This window comes from Corvus kubaryi, unplaced genomic scaffold, assembly GCF_017639235.1.
Source record: "Corvus kubaryi isolate FWS band 111438036 unplaced genomic scaffold, C.kubaryi_AGA036_p1.0 37334, whole genome shotgun sequence".
Taxonomy (NCBI): domain Eukaryota; kingdom Metazoa; phylum Chordata; class Aves; order Passeriformes; family Corvidae; genus Corvus; species Corvus kubaryi.
In genome coordinates this window covers 9,422,480-9,450,464 of record NW_024581108.1, presented here as the reverse complement: position 1 = coordinate 9,450,464, position 27,985 = coordinate 9,422,480, and the positions used below count along the sequence as shown (strand labels likewise).

General features: G+C 36.4%; 1 protein-coding gene across 4 annotated transcripts in view; it reads left to right on the top strand.

Moving 5' to 3' along the window:
* Positions 1-27,985, top strand: part of FNBP1L (formin binding protein 1 like) — a 58,142-nt gene that overhangs the window by 12,237 nt on the left and 17,920 nt on the right. For 3 of the 4 annotated variants that reach the window (XM_042030187.1, XM_042030186.1, XM_042030185.1), the window contains exons 2-6: positions 17,221-17,336; positions 23,924-23,977; positions 25,469-25,616; positions 26,027-26,089; positions 27,373-27,477. In XM_042030187.1, coding sequence (XP_041886121.1) covers positions 17,221-17,336; positions 23,924-23,977; positions 25,469-25,616; positions 26,027-26,089; positions 27,373-27,477 — 486 coding nt within the window. Of the gene's footprint in view, positions 1-17,220; positions 17,337-18,819; positions 18,839-23,923; positions 23,978-25,468; positions 25,617-26,026; positions 26,090-27,372; positions 27,478-27,985 lie in introns of those variants that run through there. The other variant, XM_042030188.1, reaches the window with a different exon arrangement.

Below are 27,985 nucleotides of genomic sequence, written 5' to 3'. Positions count from 1 at the left end.
GCCTGTTATCCTTTCAGGACTGTTACCGGTTACGCTGTTACAAAGACAGCATAGCTTTTTGTAGTGTTGGTTCTTCTTGTTCTTTCTTAATCAATGTAAAACAATGTTTCATGTGGTGTAAAGGGATTTTTGTTTTTTAAGGAGGGTGGTGAATTTTAAAGCATTTCTTCAAGAGCACTTTGCAGATTTTTCATTTCTTTTCAGTTGATTTCAATTATCTCGAAGTAGCACAGTATGCAGTTGAACTTCATTGCAGGATTTTTTTTTTTAATATTACTGTATTTTGCAAAAAGCTGACAAGGGCACTTGAAAAATATAACTAAAAATCTATGTATTCCTGCCACCGTAGAGGGATTTGAGGCTTTGCTTGTAGTTGGATGCCACTTGAGAGATACACTAAAGCTAATCCACTGCCACTAAAGCTAATCCAATACTAAGTTTATAGCAGGAAATGGCACCCTAACGTCTTAAACAGCTTTTTTTTTTTTTTTTTACCATCAGACTGTACTTGTCTGTGTTCTGAAAACAGTTTCTTCTGATCTTCATTTGCTAGAAGTTCCTAACACCTTACTTTCTCAATTTTTAGTTTGTTTAGGCTTTGTTATTTTTATTCATAATCTTTTTTCTTTGGTACAAATGAATTGGTTGCAATTCATTCAGTTGCTTCAGCTGCATTACTTTCTGTATTCTGCTTAGTATTAGCTTGTATTTTATGTGGGAAAGAGATGAATAAAGAGAATGGCAAGTTAACAATGAAGAAGTATGAGTTACAAGAAGTTATTTTTAAGGTCATCTTTTGGGGTACAACATGCTTTCTGATGTATGCAGTTTTCTTCTGGGCTTTGTATGATCTGTGTTTATCATTTCTATAACATGGTATAAAACATCTGCAACACCTGTAGAGGTGTTCCTGAAGGCTTTTATGTTAGTATTTCAGAAGGCTTTCATAATGAGTATTTCCCTGTGAAGAACACTTTTCAGTAGCCCTTATTGCTTTAACTTTTTTGAGTGGAAACAGTGGTAGGTATGTTTTAGGTAATCTCATGAACTGTACATTTAAGCACTATCTTTTGACTTTAAGGGCAGTATATTAAAAGACATTTCTAGTAAAGCTGTATTTAATACCAGCTGACACAGAAGGTAGTATTTCTCATCCAATTACATTAATCTAGCTGGAAATTGTTTACTGTTTTACCTGCATGTACTTTATTTGAATTACATTTGGTGTGCTGTTGCCATACATTACTATTAGGAATCCTAAGCTACATCATGGAAAACCACCTTTATTCAGATTTTCTCCATGATTTTATGTGTCTGATTTCACGTCAGTGTTTGTCTATTAGTTGTACGTTTACTGCTGTTGTGGCCTAGTTTAATTGCTACTCAGTTTTCTGCTGTAGTTTCTGGGAATCTACTTGTTTCCATTAGATTTCTTTACCTGTTTATTGCAAAAAGCTGTTACTAGTTTATGCACGACACTTGTAAAAATTAAAAGAATTGTTTTCAAGAAACACAAATTCAGAAATCAGAGATGACTGTGCAGATGTTGTGGTAAGTGTATTGTGTAGTCTCTCCAGTTTTTTGTTGAAGTGGGGAAAATTATTTTGCAGCATGGGTGGAAAACATTTTAATTACCATTTTAATTGACTGTTGAGTTTGGAATCCTTGTGAAATTGTGAAATGATGTGAAATGTTTGCAATAATCTTGAACAACAAAATTCTGTATCAATCAGATACATGGCTTAGTTTAAAGTATTATTGTTAAGATATTGGTATGTGTTATCTCAGCATGATTTTAACATGGAAGTAAAGCATATGACACTGATGTTGGTGGCAACCATTTAAGATGTATGTTGAGAACCATAACAGTTTAGAGAGCATTAAATTATTTCTAGATTGCTGTCATATTACTGTTGATTGTCTCTATGAAGTAACTAGTTGATACATTTGTGTGAATGAGCTGGTTTGTGGAATGCTAGAAATTCAAGTATTTATTTTGTGCTACTATGTATTCTTGAGAGGCATAAAAGTTTTTTGATTGTATGTAACCAGAAAAAAAGAAACTTTAATTTTATTATCAGGAGTGTACTCTAATTGCAGCAGGTTGATAGCAAATGAGTATTCCCAGCCTAATGGACTAATGCCAAATGTGTGCCAGCCTAATTGACTAATGCTACTAGTGCAGGGCACATCTCATGTGAGTTGATTCATGCTTATGTATATAAAATCTAATTTGAAAACTAAATTTTTAACAATTACAATAAAATCAAGTCCAATAGAACTTTGGGAACTGAAAAGAAAATGTATTACAGTATAGGCTTTCTTTTTGCAATTTAAGGAATACCAAGAATTAATACATGTTTCATGACATTAACATCAGGGTCATATTCATTTAAGTGATTTGAGCTCAAGTCTGGTTCTCTGGGTGACTCAGATGGGAAGATCAAATTGTAAGCAGTAATTTTTCTCTTTGTATTTCTCTCCTCATAGAAGTCTTTCTAGACTGTACAAGGTTATTTTCAATTCACAGGAGAGTGAAATTGCTTCAGAGTAAAGAAGCAGAAGAAAACTAGCTTTATGAAAAACTTTGCATTGAGAATGTAATTGGTAAAGAGCTGTTTCAGGATACTGCTGACAAGTTAAGATAAATTATATTCCCGACTGCTGCTTTATCCAGTTTTGCTGCCTTTGTTTCAGTTTGCTAATTTTCTTTGTAACTGGTTAGTGGATATACTTAATCTTGGTGCAAGATACTTAATATATTTTAGCTTATCAGTTAAGTATTTTGTTTATGTTTTTTTGTAATATGAAAACAAATACTGCTTTCATAATTAACCTTGCGATTTTTTAAACGTAAATTGTGCATTTTGCTCCTGTGAAAGTATAATAATTTTGCATACTCTTATGAAGCATTCTAAAGCATCTGGGAGATAATTCCTTCCTGTCACTATTTTGTGATACGGTATGTGATACCATAAGAATAACACTCAAAATTTAGTCAAATATATTTTAATAAGTCATCTTTTGAATGTTTTAAATATTTAATACTTCTCTGAGGCAGGTGGGGACAATAGTTTAAAATAGTTTTCTTTCCAAATCATTCTCTTCAGGAAAAAAAGTAGTTGACTGGTGAGTGTCTTTAATTTTCCATTATACACTAAAGAAGCATTGAATTCACAATACTGTTACAGATTAATTAAATTTAATTTTAGTTCTATTTTCTTTCTAAAAGATATGCATGGTTTTACACAATGATATGTAATGACATAAAAACCAAAAACAGAGCTACTTGGGGAAAAGGCACTTGCTTTAATTTTTTCTACCACAAAATCAAGTTGTGTTTTTACTTACAAATTGGCATGCTTTAATCACTGGTTTGTGAATGTTTTTGTTAATATATAAAGTGTTAAGACTCCCCAGATATGAAACAACAATTTTCAGTGTTTTTAAAATCAAGCTAGTAATGTTAAAACAAAGTTGGAACTCCCATGTGCAATTAGATGGTTTCAGTTTTATAGTCAATGTAATAAAAGACATAACAGTTTTATTCAGTATGAAAGAAATGGGTTTCGATTTTCTCATTATGTCATGTTTCATTCAATATTTGAGGCTTTGTCAGAATTTCTTTTGTATTTCTTTGACAGTTCCTTGACCATTATTTACAGAGATTTATCACTTACTGGTTAATATTTTGCTATTTTAATTCCATGCAGAGTTAGTGAAATTAGTGCTTAGTAAAGACATGAGTAGCACTTCACGTTGAAGAATGAAATCGCAAATAATTAGGTTTTCCATATAGGACATAATGAATGTGGTGTGGCAATGACATAAAATACAGGAAAGGTTTTATCTTTAGGTGACAAAAAGACTGCCACTTTCTTCTACTTCAAGGCCAATGTGTAATAAGTAGTGTTAAGTTTCATAGGGTTCTTTGGTGAGAAGTGGTTTTTGAAAGGAGAGTACGTGTACAAAGGTCTGGAGGTGTTTGAGGCCAGGCTGGATAAGGCTCTGAGTGACCTGGTCTAGTGGGAGGTATCCCTGCATATGGCAGGGCGTTTGGAACAAGATGATCTTTAAGGTCCTCTCCAACCCAAGCCATTCTATGATTCTACATAGTGAATATGTAGTAAATTACTTTTCTGATCTGCAGTATTTGCTGCAGTTGAATTTTGAACTACATCTGCAGTATGTTGTTGAGCACTTTTTTATTGTTTTGCTCTTAATTTTTTCTTATTTGGTAATACTAAAAAGTCATTAGGAAAGAAACATAGTAATAACTATTTACTACAGTAGCAGTTTTTCTGTGGCTGTGATCAGTGGAACAAGATGCTTTGCATGGAGTATAGAATTAACACAGTGTTTAAAATGCTGTCGTAAGTTGGATTCCCACAGTATTTCTTTATTAAGTCAGGAAGAATGTTCCCAGTATCTGTTTTTGGAGTAAACAGTGAAGTTATGTCAGGAGGGTAAGCAGTGCAAAAGAGGCTTAAAGAAGGAATTAAAAGGGAAGTAGTAGAGGAACAAGAGTTGAAAAAAGACTAGAAGAACAACGAGGAGAAACTGGCAAAGATGCTTCTGTTTTAGTCACAGAATCACGGAATTGATAAGGTTGGAAGGGACCACAGTGGGTCATCTGGTCCAGCCTCCCTGCTCAGGCAGGGTTATCCCAGAGCACACTGCACAAGATTTCATCCAGATAATTCTGGAATATCTTCAGTGAGGGAGGCTCCACAACCTCTGGGCAATCTGTTGCAGTGTCGGTCACCCTCAAAGTAAACAAGTTCTTCATCATGTTTGGGTGGTACTTCCTGTACATCAGTTTCTGCCCATTGCCTCTTGTCCTGTTGCTCAGCACCACAGAGCAGAGCTTGGATCCATCCTCTGACACCTCCCTTCACATACTGACAGACACTCATGAGGTGTCCTCTCAGTCAACTCTTCTCGGCTGAACAGTCCCAGCTCCCTCAGTTTTCCTTGTGGGATGCTCCAGTCCCTTCATCATCTTTGTTTCCCTCTGCCAGACCCGCTCCAGGAGCTCCATGTCTGTCTTGTACTGAGGAGCCCAGAACTGGGCACAGCACTCCAGATGTGCCTCACTGGGGCTGAGTAGAGGGGCAGAATCACCTCCCTTGACCTTCTGGCAATGCTCTTTTCTACCATTGTCCTTCTTGGCACTGCTGGTTCATGGACAGCTTGTTGTCCACCAGGACCCCCAGGTCCTGTTCCCCAGCAGGTCAGCCCCCAGCCTGTGCTGGTGCCCAGGGTTATTCCTCCCCAGGAGCAGGACCCTGCATTTGCCTTTGTTAAATTCAGGTTTACAAAACTTCTTTGCCCCTTTTTCCAGCCCGTTGAAGCCCTTCTGAGGGGCTGCACAGCCCCCCTGGGGTATCGGCCTCTCCTCCCAGCTTCGTGTTGTCAGCGAACGTGCTGAGGAGGCATCTGCCTCTTCATGCAAGTCATTGACAAATCAGTTGAAAATACTGGGTCCAGATTTGAACCTTGAGGTTCAGTCACAGATAAAGTACCTAGATTTGGTGGTTGTTCATCTATACCTTTCAGATCTCCACTAGATTTTAGTGTGAATACCCTTCTATTTTTATTAGTTTAGTCAGGAAGGAAATAACTGCAGAAGGTAGGATTCTGCTGAAGAACCTTTTATTTCTACATTGACTGTTTATTTGACTCTCAAAAAGAAATTGTCTCTCTAAAAAGAGACAATTTAGAATTGTCTAATTCCTAAAAAGGAATTGATGTGATCTGGTGTCACTATTGCCAATTCGACCCTGTCGTTCATGTTTGCTTCTGTCCTGAATGTGAGTACTATTTGTCTTCAGAAGTATTTCCACTTATTATGCTATAAATTTGCTTGCTTTCAGTGTGGAACTCCTGGAGTGGTGCAGAATATTTCTATGGAGCCCACTGTCATTTAAATATGATGGATTACAGAAACAGTATGAAAATGAGCTGTTTTTAGTTTGGACTATGTACATGCTTTGGAAAGAATGAGGAGCCTAGCTATGACAGTTCAAAAATGTGGGTTTTCTTTTCAGAACACTGAAGTTTGTACTCAGCTTTTGTGTATGCAACTTCAGTGACCAAATGTGCTGTAATAGGGTTGTTTTACCTTTTTGAAATTGTAACTTTTGTACTGGAAGTGCCTATGCTTATGGTTAAATTACATCACTCTTTTTGTTTGCTTTTTAATTTGAGGAAAAATACCTTGTTAACCAAGGGAAACAGTGTATATTGTTGTAAAATTTGATTTATCAGAGGAAGTACATTTCTACTAGAAATAAAGGTTTTATGAATAATGTTATTCTTACAATACAGATTATGATTCTGAAGTCTGTGGTGAAATATAGGAGGACTTTACTGTGTGTTTCTAGGCTCATATCTTAAAAACTCTGAGAGAAACTGATACACGGCACAATTGTGTTACATTTTAATGTTATCTGAATCACAAAACCATGAAAAATTCCACTGTTTTGAAGGTGCCAGTAATAACATCTGGTTTTAGTTTAAATTCTTTATTCAGTTATGTTAATGTTACTATGAATTTTGCTTTAAAAGCAATGCATACAGTAGATTCTATTGCAGATAGAGTACATGGGGGGTGGTGTTGGTTTTGTTTTGGGTTTTTGGATTTGGGTGTTGTTTCTGGGATTTGTGTGTGGGGGTTTTTTTTTGTCAGGGTGTTTATTTGTATCTGAAGTCATGTTTTAAAGAAGAGAGGAAGGCTCTAATTTACTGCCATGTTAATTTCTTGTTGAGTGTTTATAATCAAGTTCTATAATCAAGTTTGAAAAGTATTTACTGTTGTTAGCAAGATATCGGTGAAGGAAAAAAGATGTGGCTGCTCTAGTCTTTCTCTTGAACACTGAAGTATATTCACAGGTGATACTGAAAAGGGAAGTTCACTTCACAGGAGGACTTTTTGCAGAAAAATCCCCTTGTTCATTGGGTTGACAAAAACAAATAGCATATGGCAAATCAGTTAACAGCCTTCCAGTTTTGTAACTATTTGCGTAACTGGTCCCGTGATCTCTGGTCGTCTGAAGTATTGAACAGTGGGGAGTGTGCTCAGAACAGTCTGTGGTGATTAACTCTGTTAGTATTTGCAGCCCTTCCTACACCATAAAAGGCTAATGATTTAATTCAATAAAATTGAAGGACTGATCAAAATACCTAGGTATAGGTGTCTTACTTTGAGTGGTTTAGAAGAGCAAATACTTGTTGACAAGCTATGTAGTATAGTTGTACCTTTTGAATATCAGTAGCAACAAATGTAAGGTATATGCCTTTGTCTTAAGTCTGTCTAGTGGGAGCTGATAATAACTCTAGGAAATACCTTCTCATATTCCAGTTGCATTTACTATAGCTTCCTACATAATAGGAGTAGAGAGTAGTTGAAACAGTTTATCAGAGCTATGCGAAATGTGGAGGTTTTGTCTGGGTCTCTGTGCTTAGAGCTAAATGATTTATGTTACCAGAAGAACCACTATATATTATTCCTCTACCAAGTTCTTATAGATTTAGTAGCTATTGTAATTACACCTATTGTGAGAAATTAACTAAAAGTTAAGAGTAGGATATGTTTGTTTTGTTCTTGTGCTGTAAGTTTTATGAGTTCATTGTTCACTCCAATTGCTGTGTAGGTGCCATGAAATGCGGTTTTTTTAAGGAATTGTTGACATGAGTTTAAGATTCTAAATAATGTGCACTTCCATTAAATACATAGGAGGAAAGTTATAAGGAATATACCATGGCTATACCTTGGCCTCTGTGTGTTGAAATGGTGAAGTTCTACTGGTGATACTCAGTGCCTGGATTCTGTATAGATATTTTTACACTATATTTGTCCTAATTGTCAGAATGATAAACAATGTGATTCAACCCATACCAGGTAGGTCCTTTTCTTTCTGGTTATTCTATTGAGATAAAGCCTAAAGATGCATCTTTTAAGTGTGAAACACACTAAATTCACTTGTCTGCCTGGGATTTGTGCATCATACTTGTTAAACAGTTTATAGTTTTTAAGCCAGTTTAAAGTGGTATCCTACAGTCTACTTAATAGCTGAGCAGATAAATACACGGAAGTGATATTTGGATGAGAGGGAAGTTGACACTCTCCCTTCTTTTTCGCCTCCCCCATCTGGCAGAAAGTACTTCCTTGTTTTAAATTTGTATCAGGCATCTTGGCTTTTTGATGAGTTCAGACCTGTGACCCTGTTATAGTTCTGAACTGTAGCAAAGTCCAAATTATATCCTCTGAGTTACATGCAAACTAAGTTATTTTAAAGGTCACATTTCAGTTCAGTAGAACTCACTAAATAGTGCAGTGTAAGCTGGGTTTCATGGTATTGCAGCTGGACATGTTGTAATATAATTTGTACAGAGTTGTGTGTGCACATGCAAAGCTGGTGGATCTTGTTTTCTGAATTTGTGATGTAGGGCATCTATGTATTCTGTAATATTCCATGTGCAAACCTTTTATCTTTCCCCATTGCCTTGCTTTGTAACATTGAGACCACTCCCTTCTTGTGTTGAGCGCACTGTTCACTCCCTTAGTGTATAGAGAGGAAAAAAACAGTGCATACTCTGCTTGTTAGATGCTATGACAGACCATCCAGAGCAGGAATTTAACCCTTTGCTGAAGAAGTTGTCAGTAGGTGAGATCCCTTTTTGGTTTCTACAAGTTTTTAAAAAACATATCCTCCAGAATGCAAAAATAGATTGTCACATGTGCAAGAAGTGGGGAGTGTCAGAGTTGCTTGCTCAGTCTGTCTCCTGTGGATGTATTTTTAATAATATTGTGGAAGTGGCTGTAACTGGTAGAGAGACATTTAAAAGTTTTTAGTTTTCAGTAGTTTCACCAAGGGTTCTTTAATCATGCACTAAAACATTCACATTGTGCATAGAATGTCAAGTCATGTAATAATGTAACTGAAAAACTAAATGATTCTTTACACAATTTTTCAAAATAAATTTTCCATCAGTGTTTTCCAAGCCAGATACTTTGTTCTTGCAAGTCTTCTGTAGGCTGCCATTAATCATGCAGTAAATGTGCTGGTTTTGCACAGAACTTCTGCTTCACTTGAGGCCTCACATGGGTGTTGGTCATACAACAAACTGAGTATTCTGCTGCTTCATTGATATATAGCTTCACTTCTTTATAATCTGTTATTCTAGTGTTGCTGGAAAGATGTAATTTTGTCCAGATATTTCTTATAATGAGCAACAGCATCTCTAAATATTGTACAAACAGTAGTAGCATTTTTTACTGTGATGCATCATATTGCACTTACTTCATTTAGGGTTAAACAGAGTCTTCCTGTCCCCTTTTTTAAGTGACATAACTAGGGCTAAAATGTACTTATGCTTCAGTCTGTTTATTAACAACCTTCAGCCGTTCCCAGAAGACTCAGGAAGTGCCTGTTTTCTGGCTTGGCTATGGTGAAAATAAGGTTTCTTGTCCATTAGGGGAATGAGCATAATTATGTCCTTTGTATATATACAAGGCGAGTGTAATAATGCCCCTGTGCTAAGATGGCAACTATTTTAATCCAGCAAGGCTCAAAAAGACATGGTTTGTGATCTGCTATTGTATTGGATAGAGATGTTTGAAAATGGTCTGTTGTGTGTTAAAGTGGGAATTAAGCTTAAAATAGAACTGAGTGAAGAGTTACGTGTTTCAGAATTAACCTTTGGTTCAAATGCAGATAAGACTCAGGTATTCTAACAATCTCTATTAAGAACATGTGAAAAAAATCTGCCTAAGTTTCTTTAAAAAAGAATTCTTCCCAATTAAAATTTGAATTAAATTAAGGGGGTGATTGAAAGCTAAAGAGGGTTCTGATCTGGTTTACAAAGTAGGATTTCCTGGTCTGTATTTTATGTATGCTTGTGTTTCTAGTGAGACTTACTTCATGTGAGTGTGTGTGTGTTTCTATTTTTCTCAAGTGGTGGTGGTAAGGGAGTCCATTCTGTTTGCTTGGGACACAGTACTTACCTCCTTCCTAACTTTGTTGGTAAAGATGCTAGAGCTGATACCCACCCACAGTGAAGAGCCTGTTCTTCGACAAGCTCAATGTGAAGAGGCTGTGATGAGTAGCAGTGAGGAAGGATGCCTGGAACTGTGTTCTGGCTACTGCACACTGTGTTGGTAGAACTTCCTGAGGAGGAAGAAGTGGTGTGTTTAGGAATAGCCCTCGCTGCAGTCTGTGGCAGGCTGTGAGCCCGCTGTGGGACTACAGAGCGGGGTCACATGAGTGAAGAAGAGAGCAGACCTGTAGGTACTGCATAGAAGTGAAGTTTTCTTTACTTAAGATTCCGTCATGATGCAGTGAGGTAAATATGCTGTTCTAGTTCTTCTGAAGAATTCTGGAGATGATTCATTAACAGGGCGGATAGGAGTGGTTGTTGAGATACCCTCTGTGGCAGTGTGTTCCTTTCCTCTCTTGTCTTAACACTGATGTTCAGTGTCCCAGTTGGGAACTTTTTCAGTCAGTTTGCTCTGCTGGTAGGAAACTATTGCTGTTAAAATCTAATGATTAGTCCAACTGATCCATTCAGTGGCATGGGTGAACTGGAGTGCACAGCTGTAATCTCTGATTTAATTCAGCTGATCTGCAAATCTCCAGAAGCAGAACTTGATTCTTTTGTAATTATGGCTCCTCATTTCAAAAGCAGTCACAAATGTTTCCACTCATATTATGTCTGTGGTAGATTCCTGCCCTTTCCTGGAAAATAAATATGTTACACCTGTGAAGTTGTTAAGTCTCAAACAAGACATCCCCTCTTGCCAGACCTGACTTTCATCTAGAGTTTCCAAAGCAGTTCCTTTGCTGCTGGTCTGGGGACATGTTTGTGGAGAAAAACAGTCTTTGTCTTTCTCTTCCTCAATTCTGGCTCTCCATTTTTAGCTTTGCTTTAGAAACCTGACTTGCTGTATACATTATCTTACAGCATGGCTGGATCTTCAGTGGTTCAGTACTTTTTGGAGTTTTTTGCTCACTTTATCATGCAAATGTTTCTCTAATATTAGAAATTGACTTTTTAAAATTAAAGTTGACAGTGATACTGCTTTTCAAGTATATGTGCTAAATCTTAACAGGCAAATGGATTTTTCATACTGCATTGATACTATGAATTTATTAATTCTTTATTCCTCAGAGCAATGTAGTCTTTTGTCCAGCTAAAAGTGATTTTTTAATTCCTGTTGTTTTCCTTTTGTATATTTAACAGTGTGCATTTCTAGCAGAGTTTTGCAATTAAATATTTTCAAGCTACAACATAGTGTACTGTTAATACCAGTGTCTTAATTTTTGCAAGCAAAGTTAGCTCCATGTCCTGAAGGTCAACCTACAAACTGTTTTCAGAAGTTTTTTAGGAATTATTTTTCTATTCATGTCTCAAAAAGACTACTAGATTTTCTTCATAGTATCCTGTATGTATCCTTGTACAATCTATAGTGAACTTCTATTTTAATATGAAATTGAAATGTAAAGTACTGTTTATTTTATGTATATGAACCTGTCACATTTTTTTTCCTCATCTTAATCTGAGTGCCTCTGCTTTATTTCCAGTGTTGCTATGGCTTTTGATGTTGCTGCCCTGAACCTTCTAATTGATATCAATCTTCTAGCCTATAAAATGCCTAGCCTTTAAGTTTGCTCACAGCCACATTTTTTCCTCTCTCTTAACTGTAGTACCTAGATTGTTTTCAGAGGGGAATGAGGTATAATTTGCAGATTGGTTTGGAGCTACAATCCAGAACTTGTAGAAAGCAGAAAAGAAAAACACTTTCTTTTTTGTTCTTGATATAGAAACAGCTCTTTGTTAGTTTTTAGATGTGAAACTAACAGGGTGTTTTGAAAAGATAAAGTACTGTTTAGCTGGAAGCAGCTTTTGTCTGCCTGTTAGGAAGAAGCATATTGCAGTTGCAAGGAAAAAAGAAAGACCAGACCAAATTGATAATTATGAGAACAAACAGGCAGGAGTACAGAGAAGTGATAATCAGTTCAGACAGTAAAATAAAAGAGCTATTATCCTAAGATAGAAAAGGAAGCAGGAATGCATAAAGATAGAGACAAAAGTAGAAACCAAAACCAGTTAGACAGTGAAGAGGTATCCACGAAGAGAAACTGAAATGTGTTGTCGGAAGTAAATTAGTGTAACATGCTCTAATTAAAATACAATTTTATAATTAACTTGTCCTGAACACAAATAGGGAAAGGTATGGTATATTATACTGCTGACTTCTCATTAATATATTCATAGATGATTATGATTCCCATAATTTTTAATGTAGGGCATCAGGTAGTTCTTTGTACAAACACTGCAAGAATTTTTTTGGTTTGTTTTGTTTTTTGAAATAAAGAAATCTGGTTGGAAATATCTCCAAGTAAAATAATTAATCATGTGAAGGCCTTGATCGTTATCTAAAAATAAAAAAATAAAACCCAAGTGGCATGTTTCATAGAAATAATTCAGCTATTTCATAAGAGTTTTATAAAATCTTAGTATGTTAAATAGTCACTTAAAATATTTAACTTCTTGAATAGAGTTGGGTCTTCTTTTCTTCTGTAGTGCTGCTCATGCAGGAAAAAGGACATTATGCGGAATTTAACCTATCATTTAAATTTGTCCATGATTCAGGTTCGTTTGACAAACCCTCATGGGCTTTAATTGAGTAAACAAGAACTGCTAAGATTGGTATTATCTAATCACCCACATTTTCTCATTTGGCTTACTGTGGACTTGTAGTTGTGTGGTTAAGTAAGTCATGGCTTTTCATAAAGTGATAATAAAATACAACATTTCTATCCACAAATGCACTGGGGCTTTTTTGATGCCAAGTGTTTTAAATTTTTTTTTTCCCTGAACAAGACCTGACTGCTGTTTTTCCATGCTCTGAACACTAGCATAGTATGTATTTCCTTGTACCAGACTGCATAAGGCTTAAGAAGTTGGAGAGCAAAATAAGGGATTGAGTTTTTAATCTCCCACTCACTGGCTTGGAAGTTTAGACCGGCTCTGCAGCCTGGAGAACAAAGAATTGGGAAAAAATCTCATCTTGAGCCAGTGCTTCAAAAGTGCAAATAAGATCACTTGGGTAACTGCAGACTAAAACTGTGGTCAGATGAAAGTATGGAACTAATGATCTGCAGTTGAGTCAATAGAGAATAAAATGATGGTAGAGTAATTAATGCAAAGTATTCTCATTTCAAATAAAATGTTTTATTAAGTAGATATTGCAGATGGAATTAATTGAGATAGGTTTCTGAAACTTGTAAGTCAATGTACTTCAATGTTTAATGTGATTCTTAAAACTTTCAGCTGTGTTGTCTGGAGGTCAGTGAAATGGGAGACTAATTCGGGAGCAATTGGATGTTAATGCAGTTAGCTAGTTTACATATTGTAAAGGCATAAATTAGTGAAACAGAAGGATTTTTTAAGAATGATACCACAATCCTAGCTTTAAATGCAAGTAGAGTTGCTTTCTGAAGTTGGTGAAATCTGGGAACATTAACCCTTTAAAAATCTCAGTCTTGTTTAATGCCTTTTATTTGCAACTCCCATGCTTGTCCAGTGTCTGGACTGGTAGCTTTAGGAAGACTAAACGTTCAGTATTTATGCTGTAGCATTCCCTTCATACTCATCCCTCTGAAGAGATCTCCCATGTTGTTCTTTTTATTGGTTCTTGAGGCTTGTTGGGAGAAAAAACAAGTCTCTGTAAGAAGAGGAGAACTTACCTTGAGTTAACCTGGGAGAGTCTGTTTTGTCTTGGGTGCTGGTTTGAGTCAGGCTGGCTCTTGGCTTTGATGCTTCAGCTGCTATTGTTGTAAAGCTTCCTGCTATCTGCAAACACATGGTAAGTTTAGAACTGCAAACCTGAAGTATTTGTAACATGATCTGTAGTTCCAGTAAATAATCTGGAAGTAGAATTTAGGGAGGTTACATTTGTTTTGGAATAGTCTGTATTGACCTACTACAAACTTCTTGTCAAGTGTCAGATTTGTTTGTTTGTAATGGAGAGGCTTTGGACTACATTCCACTTTTGAGTGGGCAGTTTCTACTTTCTACTTCCATTACCTGACCTTAATCACTTTAATAATACTCAGCTGCAGTTTTAATAAAGATTTTTACAAAAACTGGCTGCTCAGCTGGCAAGGGATGTGGGCCGTTACTAGACGAACAGCAATATATATTTGAAAGGAAATATTGTTGAGAACATCCTTCATTATAAAGGTGTAGATAGCCAGATATTGTAGGATGTGATCTTTTTTTTTAATTACCTTTTGCTGCTTTCTAGTTAATGCAGTTTTCATATTTCTTATAAAGGAGCTAGCCAAATTAATACACTGATATATTTATTTTGAAATTACAGACTGAAATTTTATTGGAACTATTTGGTCTGTTTTCTTGTCTGTACAGCATCGCCTGATTTTTGACCATTTTTTTTCCTTTGAAGGTGTCACTTGTGTCTCAGTGCATTAGTTTGATTTCCTTCATAGCAGTCTGGAAGATTTGCTGTTTATGTTCTGGTATGAAAAGGAAGTTTTTTGCTTAATCGAGGCCCAGAGTTCAAACACGTGCTTCTGGAGAGAGGTTGAAAGGACCATGAGTAAATTTGTGACTCCTGTCTAGAAGCCTTTCTGAAAAGGCCAGTCCTTTTTGCTTATTTGTTGATGTTGCCTTGATCTTTTCTCATTTGTCTCAGTGGCTTTACAGAGCAGTATAAGGTGATTCTTGCGACTGTAGTCTGTCATTCACTAGTTTATTGTTTATAGAGAATTTGAAAACTTGCGAAGCTGTGGGATAATCCAACAAAGCTGTCTTTGCACAGAACATACTGTTTCTAGAATCAGATGAAAAAGAGGAATTGAGGGGGGGAAAAACGAGTTTTTGTCATGTGGTCAATGATGAAATGCTTGTAATAAAGTGTGATAGCTTGTCAAATGTCGTTTTCATATTAATAGCAGATCTTGAATGAAGTTTGATCAGTGGAATCCTTTTTTGTTTCAACAAAATATTTGGAGAGCCACTGTCTCTGCTTGCATGTTTGGAAACATAAGTAGTGTGGTGTTCCCTAATGCTAATGAAACCTTAGCAGCAAATGAGAACTTTGTGGTCTAAAGAGCCTAAGTAGGACAGCAAAGGCTTTGTTCTGCTGTGTGCTGAAGGAAGTCAGTTTGTCTTAATGGTATTAGGTATTGACTGCATACCAAAAGCACATTTTAGAAACTACTTTTGGATGCTAGGTTAATTTTGTGAGAGTAATTACACAAATGAGTGGAGTATAAAAAAGAAAGACTTCTTGAGATTGATGTATTTTTATGCATATTTGCAAATGTGGTTTGATGCTACAGTCTGGTAACTGTCTCCCTGTTCCCACACTCAAACAATGCATGTGGAGTTTCTCTAAAAACAGTAGCAGAAATGTCACTTTATTTGACAAAAGATATTTTGAGTGGAAATGTCCAGTTGGTATAAAGTGCACATATCAGAATAATCTGAGATACAGGCCATGTTTTCCCAAAGATATTGAAGTCTTGTCTTCAGTCCCTCTCCCATCTCTTGGCTGTTTATGTGGTTCTCTGGTGAAACAATCGGGGAAAGTGGTTGTGATTTTGGTGGAGAGAGTGGTGCAGAGGCTGGTGGTGGAACAGGATGGATGCTTTTGGTTGGCAGTACTTGCATGCCATTGGACTGAAGTGTTCAAGGCACTAATGGCTGTGGTTGTTAGTCCATGGTGTAGGATACTGGGACCTGCAAGGCAAGATTTGACAGCAACCTTAATCTTGTATGTTATTTTTATTTTTGTTGGTTGTATATAGTTGTCTTGACCTGGTATCTCTAAGTGAACGTGCTTTCCTTGAGTCTTAGGCCTTGCAACATTTTATGGCATTTTTTGATTTAACTGTAGATCATCCTACTGCATGTTGAAATTGAACTTAAATTGCTAATGCTAGAAGTCTACATCATTCATTAGGTTCAGGCAGGGTACTGAATCTGCAAGAGATAGCCTCTGATAAATAGCCTTCACAGGGTGGTTTTTTTTTGTGTAACTTAATTAAACTTTGAGCTTAATTGCTTCCTTAGCTTTTTTTCTTTTTTCTGCTTTTTATTTTTTAAGTTTACTGTGAAGTGTATTTGGATACAGCCTCTACAGGACACAAACTTGGATGTTTCGTTTACGTGTCTTTTTGGGTTACTATGTAACTGCTAAGAAAAAAATATTTTAAATGCTATTGTAACCTGAGAATCCTTGATTTTTCCACTGTGGTAGATTATTGTTGCATGAAATGCAAGTATGTGTTTGACTAAAAATGTTTTTTAGGCTGTATTTTGTACCTTTGTTTTCTCCTGCCTAATTCTTAACCCCCACATTTCTGCTTGTTTTTTGAATTTTCAGCTTGTTGAAAAGTCCTAATTAGCATGTCTTCCACCTGTTGATCAGTACAGAGTGCAGTGAAAGATTGATTTTGAAGATGGTTTAATGTATTAAAGATTCCCCAAGTTTTTTTGGGGAAACACAGTTTATTTTTGACTGCTTCTCCTTTTTGTTTTGTGCCTTTACTTTGCTATAACTTTCTTAATTACTTAGGTCAGGTTTTCTTTTTTTGCAATCTCCTGTTAGAGCTGATCATGAACTGTGTATATAGTTTTGATTTAATAAATGTTTTTGATGTGCAGGCTACACCCAGTTTAATCATGCAGCTAAAATTTATATTATTTTTCTTTTAGTGGGCAATCCTAAGAGTGAAAGTAATTTTTTGTATCCACTGAAATGATAATTTCTTGCATTTCAAAACTGCCAGACATCTCTTCTGTGAGCAGTCTCTTATTTATCCAATAGTGATCTTTGGTTATGTCTGTTATCTGGGTGGAAAAGACTCACTTTTGAAATAAAGGATTTGGAGAGGAAAGAAAGATTTGCATTGTGAAAGTGATGAAAGACTGCTTACAGCTTAACATGCAAGTATTTAGAGCTGTTTTTACAAAAAGAGGTAGATCTGTTCCTGCACATGAAACCTACTGTTCAGGTATATGGCTGAGACGTATGTACACATTTGACTGATTTATAACTTGAATGATTTCTATCCAAGTAGCAAGCATTCCCTCAGAGCACAACCTACAAATAAATTGTGTGTAAATCTGGTGCTGTTGCAATTCTTAACTAATTCTGGGTAATTTTGTTTCCTTTTGTTTTTAAAGGATCAGTTTGATAACTTGGACAAGCATACACAGTGGGGCATTGACTTCTTGGAGAAATACGCAAAATTTGTAAAAGAAAGGATAGAAATTGAGCAAAACTATGCAAAACAACTGAGGTAAGATTTTTTTTTTCTTTGCAAAAGGATCTTAGCAGTTACTTAAAATCACTGTATCAGATGATGGGCAAGTATGAAATGTAGTGATTAATGACTGTTTTTCATTTACACAGTGAATTACATCACTAGCTGTTTTCACGACAGACCAGTCTAAACCAGAAAATTATCTTTGGGTGTTTTTGCCTTCTCTCCCACTCTTCTCTCCCACCCACCCTTCAGATCTTTGAACTAAAAAGATTTAAGACTTAAAATTAAAGATTCAAAATAAGGAAAACCATAGTGATTTTTTGCACTGACTATCAGCATGTTTGCTGTAAAGTGCATTATCTCTATCTACACTTGTGTGTGTGTGTGCCTCTGCTACTAATTAATTTCTCATGTTGAATTGGCAAGAGCTACAATACATTGTGTTAAGCAATCTGAGTGAAGTAATTGAGGAGAACTTGAGCAAACAACAAGACCTTCCTGTCCTTATAGCACACCCTTTCCATAGCAGGTCTTGTCCCTTTGGGTGAGACTGTAACCCAGCCACCCTTTGTCTTACCTCTGTTCTGTAGCTGCCAAGTGAAACATCTTTTAGGTCCGATAGGAATTTCCCTTCAGGGATCATACAAGGAGAGTAGCAGCCATGAAATGACTGCTTCAGAATAAAGTTATTTCTTCAGAATAAAATAGGTTGATTTTTACCAAAAGGTGCACTCAGTGCGTGAAGAATAAAATTTAAAGTAAGATTCTCCTGTGAACTTGGCATTCACTGCCAGCTTTGCCTTCACCATCATCTTCACTGTTTTGAATTCCTTTGGGGATTCAGCTGAAGCTGCTGCCTACCCTTGTCAAGACTGAAACTGATAGCAACTTCTCTCCTGTGGTTTCTTCCATCATCTCATCATTTGCAAAACAGATTGTTACCAGATAGAGAGCTGAGAAATCCTTCTTCATTAACACAGTAATAGGGTTCACAGCTGAGGATATGGATGTTCTCTATCTGGGCTGCTCATTTCCTTTTTGATTTCTTTATCAGTTTCTTTTCATCCAGTTGTATATATTCACCTAATGTAATAACCCATTGCTTTACTGAAGGAATTTTTTTCTTAAAAGGAAGAAAATAAATACCACTTTTACAAAGCTGGTATAGAAGAATCTAAGGAGGTAAGGGAAAGTTGGAAGCATGCGCAGCACAGTTTGCAGCCTTGTTTCGATTTGTTTTCAGTTTTCTGTTTAAAAATAGAAATATGTTTTATTTCCACAGATCTATCAAGATATTTTCCTTAAATAGTATTAGCAAGTGTCATTTTGCTTAATTGTATTTAACGGTTCATTCCACGGCTAGCAAGATGAGACACCACATTATTACTTCAGGATTTGACTAAAAATAGGAAATTTTCTCTGTTCAGCATTTTACTCTGGGTAAAACTATTGATTTTTCTTGAAGTGTCTTTCAAAAATGAAAGAGTTTTGTCGAGCACCCCTTCTGTCAGATGACTGGAGTGACTCCTTGTGCAGTAAGTATGACAGTTCTGGGAAGAACAGGTCTTGCTGCACACATGCTATACAGTGCATGCATGCACTTCCTGCCTGCTTCCAGTGAGGGTCTGGACAGCACATACTTCAGAGGGTGACTGATTTTCTGCCAGTAGACAATTTGTGAAGCTACTCTTTGATATTCTTGCATGTGTATTCTTTGGAGGAGACTTGACTGTTTAGTAGTGAACTGTCTCATGATGACAACTTGATTTCAGCCCTCATTCCTCCTGAGGACACTCACTGTTTTTAATTATGTAAAATAGTTATGAGGCCCAGGGGGGATTGAGATCAAGCAAAATTGTCACCTTCAGAAGAGTTAGCCATCCTGCATCTTGCTCCTGGGAACTTCTGAGAGAGAAGATCTTGTGGGATGGACTGTGGTTCTGGTGAATTTTAACATTGGCTGCATATGGCCTGTGAGATAGATATTAATATCCCTAATGGAAATTTCTAGTATATCACTGTTTCTTCCTTTTGTAATGGAAAACAATTTGAAAAACAGTTTTGAGAATCTTTTCATAATGAACTTTATAACTGAGATGAATTATGCTCTTGGTTAGTAGAGTATAAACAGTAGAGCAGGCAGTCACCTCTTGGTAGATCTGTGGCTCTCTTAGTACTTGGATGGGAGACCAAGAAAAGCCAAGTTTAGCCAGGAGATAAAGCTAAGTGATGTATGGTGGTATTTTTTTCTGTTTTGGTTTCAGTGTGGACCATGAATATTCTGTTGAGATCATTGATGGATCTTATTCTCATAACTTAAATCCAAGGATGAAAACTTGAGTGAATTTTTCTTAAGCTTTCACAAATTAGAGTCCACCTCCTGGCAGAAATTCACATTCCCTTTGCGTATACCCTTGCATTTTGAAAACTATTTGTCTTTATACTGTCACAACTTGGTGATGAGCCTTTCCCAGGTGCAACAGCCCTTCCAAGTCTTCTAGGAGATGGCAAGTGATGCATGTGCAGCATATGAGAAGCCGTTTGAGCAAACTCACTATATTCTTACTATATGCAGGTGTTTGCAGCTCATGATTGCCAAGTAATTCCAGAAGTGATAACTTTTTCAAATACTGGTTTTAGGTTACAAGTCATTCCTTGCTATTCTTTGATACTGAAAAAATTATAAGAAAAATTGAAGAATCCTCAATTGTCTGTGGAGGAAAAAACCACCCTAGCTTGTCTTGTCTTTGCCTGCAACATAATGTGTTCTGGAACAAAAAAAAGGAAGTTTAAATTGGTTTTGTTTGAGGTAACTTAAAGGAAAATCTAAAGTTTTATGTAGCATAGGTCTCAACTAATGTGTTACCCGAAGGTTTGCAAAGGTTATTACAGGCTGTTACTGGGTTACAAGGATGCGAATCAGGACAAAGATACCGCAGGGTACATTGTACATTAACACATTCAATTTTAATGATATGACTGTTGAATTTGTTTGTATTTTGTAACTGGAAAAAATTAGATTTCATATGTGCCAAACTACTGGGCTCTTGACTGACTTTTTAAATTGAATTCTCAGATGCTGCTGATGATCAGAATTGTTTCTTAAAAACAGCAGAGTGAAAGTCTGGTTTACTTCCACATCATTACACACAAAATAATTCTTCTGGAGGTTCACTCCCTTTTTGTCCTGTCTGAAGCATGATGACACTTGAGCAGACAGAGGAGTTCCACTTCCTGTGATGTTAGGCAGTAATACAAGTTATACCTGCAGCTGGAAGTGAAACTGCCAGGCAGAATAAAACTTCTGAATATGATCAGCTTCTCTATTGTTGGTTTAAAGCAAATAGCTATGATTGTTCATGAGCTGTTTGTTGCTCTTTAAATTTTGCATTGTGATCTCTGGAGATGTCTGGCTACTCTGGTCAATTCTATTTTTCATGTTCCTTCTCCATACTGTTGTGTATAAGTGTTATTTTTATAAATACAGTATTAATGTACGCATATGTCTAGTCAAACTGAGACACAGTTTCCACATTTTTAGATGCACAATTTTGGAAACATTTTTGAAATGGGTGTAAGTTCAAATGTAAAGTTGGGAACACACATTATCACCACATGTGATTTCTCAAAATTCTCTTCCTTTGATTGGAGCTGAGATTTTACACTTCTCATTACTATTCAAATACAGTTGTGGCAGGTTTTGTTTATAGTCATGTTTCCATAATCTTAAACATGTGGTTTCTTAATGGTTCCAAGGATATTCAGCTTTGTAAACTTGAAGGCCAGGTTACAATTTTTTAAGATTGATTGCTCCAGTTAAAACTTTTTCAGATGAGATGTTACTAAATACAGTTAATTGTTACTGTTTTCCCCCAGTCCATAATACTGGTATGCAGTCACTGAAGACATCAGAATTGTATTGAAACTATTACTTTACATGTAAATAGGTGTCTCAAACCAAGACAATAGGAAATGCTTTTAAGTACTTACTGCAGATTTAGCTACTTATGAAAACAAAAAAAGTTTGTTACCAGGCTCATTTATAATATGATATAGAGGCTGTAGTGGTTTAGTATAAGCAGGTACCACAGTACCTGAGGTGCTAACTTAATAGGAATTGTACTATGTTGATGCTGCTGCTTCTGTTCTTTATGTGCTGTATTAATTGACTGAAGAAAACTTAGTTTTGAGTTGATAAACACAGTTCTTACACGTCTGTAAAATTTTGTGTAGATGTTCTATGTACATGACTATGAGTAATTTTTATCAACTGGAGTGCTTTTTGAAACATCTGCTTAGGTGACTGAGGTGGTACTTCTCTTAAAAATCAGGTTTCTGTCTCGCTGGTGTTGACCTGAGACCAATTTATACCAAGAAGTGAGGTTAATAAAATTATGGGAGCAGCACAATTGGATGTGGTTAATCCTGTATAAAATCTGCTTCCAAATGGCTGGCTGTAAGACAGAGTGTGATAGAAGTCATCAAAATTTTACTTCCAAAGAGGATTAAAGTGTCATCAGCTGCACTTCTCTTAGGAAGCAAAGAAATTAATCTTGTAGATTTGTTTCTGTTCTGATGGTCAGCAATTACTTGTACAGTTTTCTTATAAACTAGTCCAGATCCATATCTGGATTCTGATAATTAGGCATGGATTAGGATTGAAATGTCAGAGAATGTTATGCCCCCTTAAAAGTGTCAACTTTGAAATAATGCTTCACTCTTCAAATCCATGCTCATACTGGCTGCTTGTTAACCTGTGCTTTTTCAAAGATTTAAATTTAATATCTCTGTTTTGATTAGGTATTGGTATTCACTTATTGGAAAAGCCATCTGTGCTTAATCGTTCACATGAACACTGTCTTTTTCTTTGATCTTTAAAACCTGCATTTGCTTGTCATTTCATATTTTTTGTCTTTGATGACTGTACCTTGTGCTGTTAAATCCTGATCACAGTGTCTCAAACCTGTATGTTCCTTTGATCCAAAGGTAGATAGGATTGACAAATGAAACTGGCTGTTACTAGGAGAAGGGATTATATAATATTTGTCTTGCTAGAAATAGTAAACAATTGCATTAAAGATGAAACCAGAACAGAAATCAGCATGCTAGTAAATAATCTGTATTTATGACGCTTCTGCGATTTTGAACTGTATGGCTTTAGTAAGTCTTTTTTTTTCTCATTTTTAACAACTCTGAAGATCTTCCCTTGAAAAGGCTCGTGCATGGTTGCTTAGCTACAGCATTGTATGTGTGTTATGCATTTCACCTTCTGAATAATAATAAGATGAATTTTAGGAATTTCCTATTCATTAATAAGCAGTGAGGAGCAAAGCAGAAATGTAAGGGAAAATGGAACACAGGGAAGTTACTTAGTGAATATTACTATATTTTTCAATTGTGTTTATGCATTTTCCTATCAAAATGTCTGCATTTAATCCATACCAAGTAGAATGTTACAACAGACAGTGGGTTCTGGGGATAGCAAGAAGAGATTCTTGCTGGACCTTCAGTAAGGAGGTTACTATGAAATGTGTAGATAGTTTTTTGAAAGTCAGTGTTTATTCAGTTTCTTAGTGCATATTAATACAAAAAGGACCTGGCTTTCTTATCATGGTTGCATTTTTTTGGTTGTAGTCTCAGAGGGTATGGAAACAGACAAAAGATCCAAGCTTACTATTTGCACACCAGCTCGCTGCTCATATTTTGGTGTATACTTTGTGACTGGACATAATCTCACTATGTGGTCTCTTGTGCCATAGAGATGACTTCCAGATAAATAGATTTGAGAAACTGTACAAGGTTATTTTAAATGAAAGCAGAATTAACACCCTTATTTTAATGGTAAGGTAGTTCACAATTTTAACAACTGAAGTTACAGAGAGACAGTGGGATGAAATACACAAACATGGATGCCAGGTTTTTTCCCCTCCTAGAATCTTGTCTTCTCCATTCCTTTTTTTCCTGCATTCTATGATAAGCAGATTATTTCATATCGATGTTCTCAAAAATTGGGCTGTGATACTCTGTTAAGTGCTGCTCCTGTGGATTGTCTTCTAGAGATTTGCTTAGTTTCTAAAACCCTGATATTTTTGCAATGCTGGTGGTAGGACAAATTGTAAAATTTTTTTCTGAAAAGAGACGTTGCCTCTCTTGTTCTGGACATGTCCTTATTGAAGATTTGGAAATACTGTGGTTAAAATTTTTGACCTGAATCTGCACTCAAAGCTTAATTCAGGCATGGAGTTTGGTGCTTATGGCACAGCACACAGTGTGCACTGTCCGTGTGTTACACAGTGATCATACATTGGCCTTGTCCTCGTCTGCTGCTGCCTTCTGCATGCGTGAAAACGATGTTAAATAAAGAACTCTTCATTTTATATCTAGTCACTGCAATAGAAGTTTTAAAATAGTTACAAATTGTTCTAGGTCAAAGTGACTTAAAACTTTGATAATACCATAGATTCCTGCCTTGTGTTATCTAAAGGACCCTTATAAATTGACAGAGGGAATAGATTTGTTCATAGAACATTAAACAGAAATAATTTGTTCATGCAGTTGTCTGTGTGCATCTTCTCAAAAGAGACTCTAAAATAGTATCTTTTTTTATTCTTCCTTAATAGAAATCTGGTTAAGAAGTACTGTCCTAAACGTTCACCAAAAGATGAGGAGCCCAGGTAAAAATGTCCATTTCAAGTTCTATGTGTAAAAAGTGAGAACTAACAGTATATGCTGCCCTTTTATGGATTTTTTTTTTTTTAAGATAAAGTATTTAATTGGTGATGACAATGAAAGAACTGTGCTTGGCTTCTAATAGTTCTGCTGTAATTCTTAAGCATAAAACCTTTATCTACTCCTATTGGTATTTTAGTGTAGTAAACGTGGCACATTGTACTTGTTCCCTTCCAAATTAATCTTTAGGTAACTGAAAATTTGAAAGCAGAAGTTTAGCTTGCTGTGTACAGTCTGGTATTTTTTGTTAAAGAAAAGCAAGTGTGTGTCCTTAGGCTTTGGTTTTCTGCTTAGTTTTTCTGTACATTTTTATGACAATACAAATGTAGCTGTGCATCTCTATATTGAGACCTGAGTGTACACGAAATTGTCATGTTTTGGGCAAGAAGAGCTCTTAAAATGCTGACTTGCTTTGACTCTGGAGACAGAATAAGTGAATGTCTAATGGTGGAGGAACAATTTGTGCTAAACAACTTTATTTATCAGAAATGTGCTTGTTTTGCTGTCCGTCTCCATAGCCATTTAAAAAATTTATTTGAAAAAGCACAGTACTTTTTTTTTTTTTAGGGGTAAGTCTTAGGAAATAAAAAAAGTGGACAAGTTCCAGGTTGCAGCCAGAGCACATGCTGTGCAGAGTGCCTAAGAATTCACAGTAGGATTTCTTCTAACTCTTTTAACTATGTAAAAATCCTGGACCTCAGGGAATAGGCTTTCCAGTGCTAGAGTGGCATTTGAAATTCCCAAAAGCCAAGCCTATGGAAATGGCAGTATTCCATAGTTAAAAGAGAGAAAGATGTATATTTTAATGTGGTGCCTGTTTTTTTTTTTTTTCCTTTCTTCCCTTCCACACACACTTTCTACCCTTTGCCCCTCCTCTTCCCCCCTTTTTAGTGCCAGCCATAGTGGCACCTTACTTCCAGCCAGGAGGTGGGCAGGCAAACAGGCAGCTGTCTCCAGAGCTGATAGCAAACTTGTTGTGTAGAACATCCATCGGGATGCATAGGAGTGGGATGATTGGCATGTTCCACCCTCAAGACTACCAAGTACATCATCTCTGCAGCAAGCTCAGCCTCCGAGCCTAGGGACGTATGTATCCGTTCCCAAGCTCAGGCCTCTCACTGGGCAGCTTAGGAGATACCACTATACCACAGGGCTTGCCAGGTAGTATTTTTCTTCTTTCTTTTCCATCCACAAACCCCATATTCTTATAAAATGTATTTGAAGAGACATTGCAACATGTAGTACGTGCTAGGCTTAACATAGGCTTTCCCAGCTTGTGTTTCTACTCTTAACTCAGCATTAAGATAAGGTTTATCGTAAAATGTCTGTGATTTTATTATCTAATCAGGAGTACAGACTATACTGAGAGAAGTGTATTTAAAAAAGCTGTTTAACTTTTTGTGTATGTTTGTTTGTGTGTGTGTGCTTTCTGTCAGGTTTACGTCGTGTATTGCCTTTTTTAACATCCTCAATGAGTTGAATGACTATGCAGGACAACGAGAAGTAGTCGCAGAAGAGATGGGACACAGAGTGTATGGAGAATTGATGAGATATTCTCATGATCTAAAAACTGAGAGAAAAATGGTAATTTTTGTATTTTTAAATTTGAAAATAGGATATCAAAATGTGTGTCTTTTAACGAACTGATGTATTTGTTTACCCATTTTGATGAACATGGCAATACATAGGTTTTGTAATACATTTATAACACACATTTATTCTATAATATAATATATAATATTATATACTATAATACAGTTATTAAACCTAAAAATTAGTATCTTAGGAAGAGAGTGCTCACTAGTGAACTTTTTCTTGCCAGTGTACCCCAGTATCTGTGATACTATTCTTACGTGTTTAGTAATATCTTCCAAAGAGTACAGGTAGCTTGTGGAAGATACTGCACATCATAGGCTGTCAACTAGAGCAGGGACTAATGAATGGTAATAATACTAAAAATACAGGCAAATTTAACTTATTTGTGGTGTTTTTAGCATCTTCAGGAAGGGCGAAAGGCTCAGCAGTATCTGGACATGTGCTGGAAACAGATGGATAATGTGAGTTTGTGTTTGGATTTTATTCCTGTTGAACTTAAATAAGATATACAGTCTGTATATGGAACTGTTTTCATCTGTCTTGCTTAGATTTAATATTTAGCTGTATTACTTAATGTCCAAGTAACTTAGTGACATCCAAAATACAGTTCAGTGTATTTACAGTTCCCTGGTTAAAAAAAAATCTCCTGTAAACAGCTTCTGTGTGTATGTTTGAGTGAAGCCTTGGCTTTTATCCAGCATAAAGGAATCTGGTTTTAACATGGGTACAGACTTCGGTTGCTTCTCCTTGGGCTACTAAAAATGACAGTTTATTTATATGAAGATGAAATCTTAAGTCACTGAATTTGTCTTGAGCTTGAGGGCTTGTTACATAAGATATATTCAAGAATACCACTATAGGCTATTGTACTTTCAGGAGGTAGAATTACTATTTAACAGAGAAATGCAGGAAGATATAATTTCTAGGACAGATTATAAGCTTCTTTTTCTTGAAAGAAATGCTTTTAAAGATAGGAGGATATTCAACCAAGTCTGTTCAAGATGCATTCTGATGTTCTGGTTTTCTGTCTTAAAAATTCATTATATCTTTCATTCAGATTATTGTGAAGCAATACTGGAGAGGTGATTTTCTGTTTTATTGTTGTCATCCCAGATGGGTAGGATCTTGCTTCACTGTTATGTCAAAGAGTTTAATTCATCATCAGAGGATCAGAACAGAAGCAGATGTGGTAGTTGTAGATGTTATCACTCTTCACCGAGATAATCTTGAATTCCCAGAGTTCACCTCAGACAAACAGTTTCTTTGTGTGCCTTGCATTTACCTGAGTGCAAAGTCAGTCTTTTAAATGCATTTAGATGCCTTTAAGGGACACACTAACCTCAGCTGCCTGACTTTGCTGTGAAGCAGGAGCTCAGAGACTCAGTTGCACTTTCTCTCTGGAGATGTTAACTTCTGGAGCTGCAAAAATTTTTCCTACAGCAGTTGTCTTGACAATAGCTGCATATATGGAACATCAAGTATACAGAATACTGTTGTCTGTGCTACCTACAGCTGTGCCACTTGACGTGAATACTGATGATAATTGTAGTGTAGATACATCCTTCAGACTGCCTTCAAAATAATTTGGTTGACCTACTTGCTGTGCTAACAATGTGCTCATTTAAAGATACTTAGTGAATTTAAGATTCCTAAACGGAAGCTTTGATATTTAGAATTCAGAGTTAACATACATTACCAAATGGAAATAGTGGCTGTTGAAGCAGTAAGTTTGTGCCTTTTGTAGAGCAAAAAGAAATTTGAGAGAGAATGCAGAGAGGCAGAGAAGGCACAGCAAAGCTATGAACGACTGGACAATGACACTAATGCGACAAAGGCTGATGTTGAGAAGGTAAGGGCAGTGGCTTTTCTTTTCTTTATTGTCAATGATATTTCATTTCCATGTAAATCATCAGTACTGAAACAATATTCATTGAATGTATAAAATTTGTGTGTAAAATATGCTTACTTATTATGTGCAAAATCAAAGTTACAGTGTTATGTAAGACAGCACAGGAAAGGAGTATGCTTCAGAATCAGAATGGTTTGGGTTGGAAGGGACCTTGAAGATTCCCTGGCCATGGGCAGGGACAGCTTCCACTGGACCAGGTTGCTCAAACCCCATTCAGCCTGACCTTGAACACTGGCAGGGATGGGGCATCCACAGCTGCTCTGCTCCAGTGCCTCAGCACCCTCAAAGTGAACAGTTTTTTCCTAATGTCTAATTTAAACTTGCTGGCTGTGAGTTTAAAGTTATTCCCCCTTGTCCTGTCACTACATGCCCTTGTAAAAAGTCCCTCTCCAGCTTTCTTGTAGACCCCTTTTAGGTACTGGAAGGGGCTTTAAGGTGTCCCCAAAGC